Below are 964 nucleotides of genomic sequence, written 5' to 3'. Positions count from 1 at the left end.
AACCACAGGACTTGGGTGCCACTCAGTACATAAACACCTGAATGGCTAACCACAACACTCAACCATGGTCAAAGAGTACCCAAAGCAGCAGACCAGTGACAGCCTCTAGGCGGTTCTGTAAGGTTTATCAAGTTGCGTAAACAGATTTAAGTTTCATGACTATAGCCAGTACTCTTTGAGGTTAGGTAGCTTAAGACATTGTACTCAAGGGGGTTAAGACATTGTACTCAAGGGGTTAAGACATCGTACTCAAAGGGTTAACGCTTTAAACACAAAAGTTAACCATAAATTAATAACACGTGTAAAAATGCCGCAGTAATGTTTTAAGTGATATTGTTTAGTGTTTAGCAAGACACCCGTGTTTGGAAAGTTTCTCGACTATGACCAATATTGTTTGAAAAAAAAAGTAAGTGTAACATAAGAATGGACTGACAGAGAACTTTATATTAAGCCCTTTCTACACACACGGCGGGGCATAAAGGAATAAAACAGAAGAAGGTACCAGCATATGGCAGGAACTCTGCGGGACTCCCAGCCCCGGAAGTTACGGGCGCGTGTGGTAGTGGTGTTTGTGTGGATGGTATTTGTGGTGGTGGCGGTGATGATGATAGTGGTGGCGGTGATGATGATAGTGGTGGCGGTGATGATGGTGATGGCGGTAATGATGGTGACGGTGAAGTATGGTGACGGTGAAGGATGGTGATGGTGTAAACGGTATGGATTGTGATTATGGTGGTGACGGGGGGGTGGTGATGATGGTGTGGACGGTGGTGATGATAGTGTTGTTCCCCAGCTGACTGACGTGACGTACTGCTGCCCGTCTTCTGGGATTTAATAGCGACGAAATTTTTGGAGGAAGGATGGGTCAATTATCTTAATACCCTAGGAACTATGGGGCTTCCATATATGTGATAATTGTTCCATTTTTTATGTGAGGTGCCGGTGAACAATATTATCTGCACGT

General features: G+C 44.3%; 1 protein-coding gene across 1 annotated transcript in view; it reads right to left on the bottom strand.

Moving 5' to 3' along the window:
• The window catches only part of LOC121875014 (proline-rich receptor-like protein kinase PERK2), a gene marked incomplete at both ends in the record, with an annotated part of 7,597 nt that extends 6,905 nt beyond the window's left edge, over positions 1–692 (bottom strand). Inside the window, 2 exons of the mRNA XM_042379370.1 lie at positions 80–115; positions 603–692. Coding sequence (XP_042235304.1) covers positions 80–115; positions 603–692 — 126 coding nt within the window. The remainder of the gene's footprint in view (positions 1–79; positions 116–602) is intronic.
• Positions 693–964: the final 272 nt, after the last annotated feature.

The sequence above is a fragment of the Homarus americanus genome, unplaced genomic scaffold, assembly GCF_018991925.1.
Source record: "Homarus americanus isolate GMGI-L3 unplaced genomic scaffold, GMGI_Hamer_2.0 scaffold34427, whole genome shotgun sequence".
Lineage (NCBI taxonomy): Eukaryota > Metazoa > Arthropoda > Malacostraca > Decapoda > Nephropidae > Homarus > Homarus americanus.
This window is presented reverse-complemented; position numbering and strand designations above follow the sequence as displayed.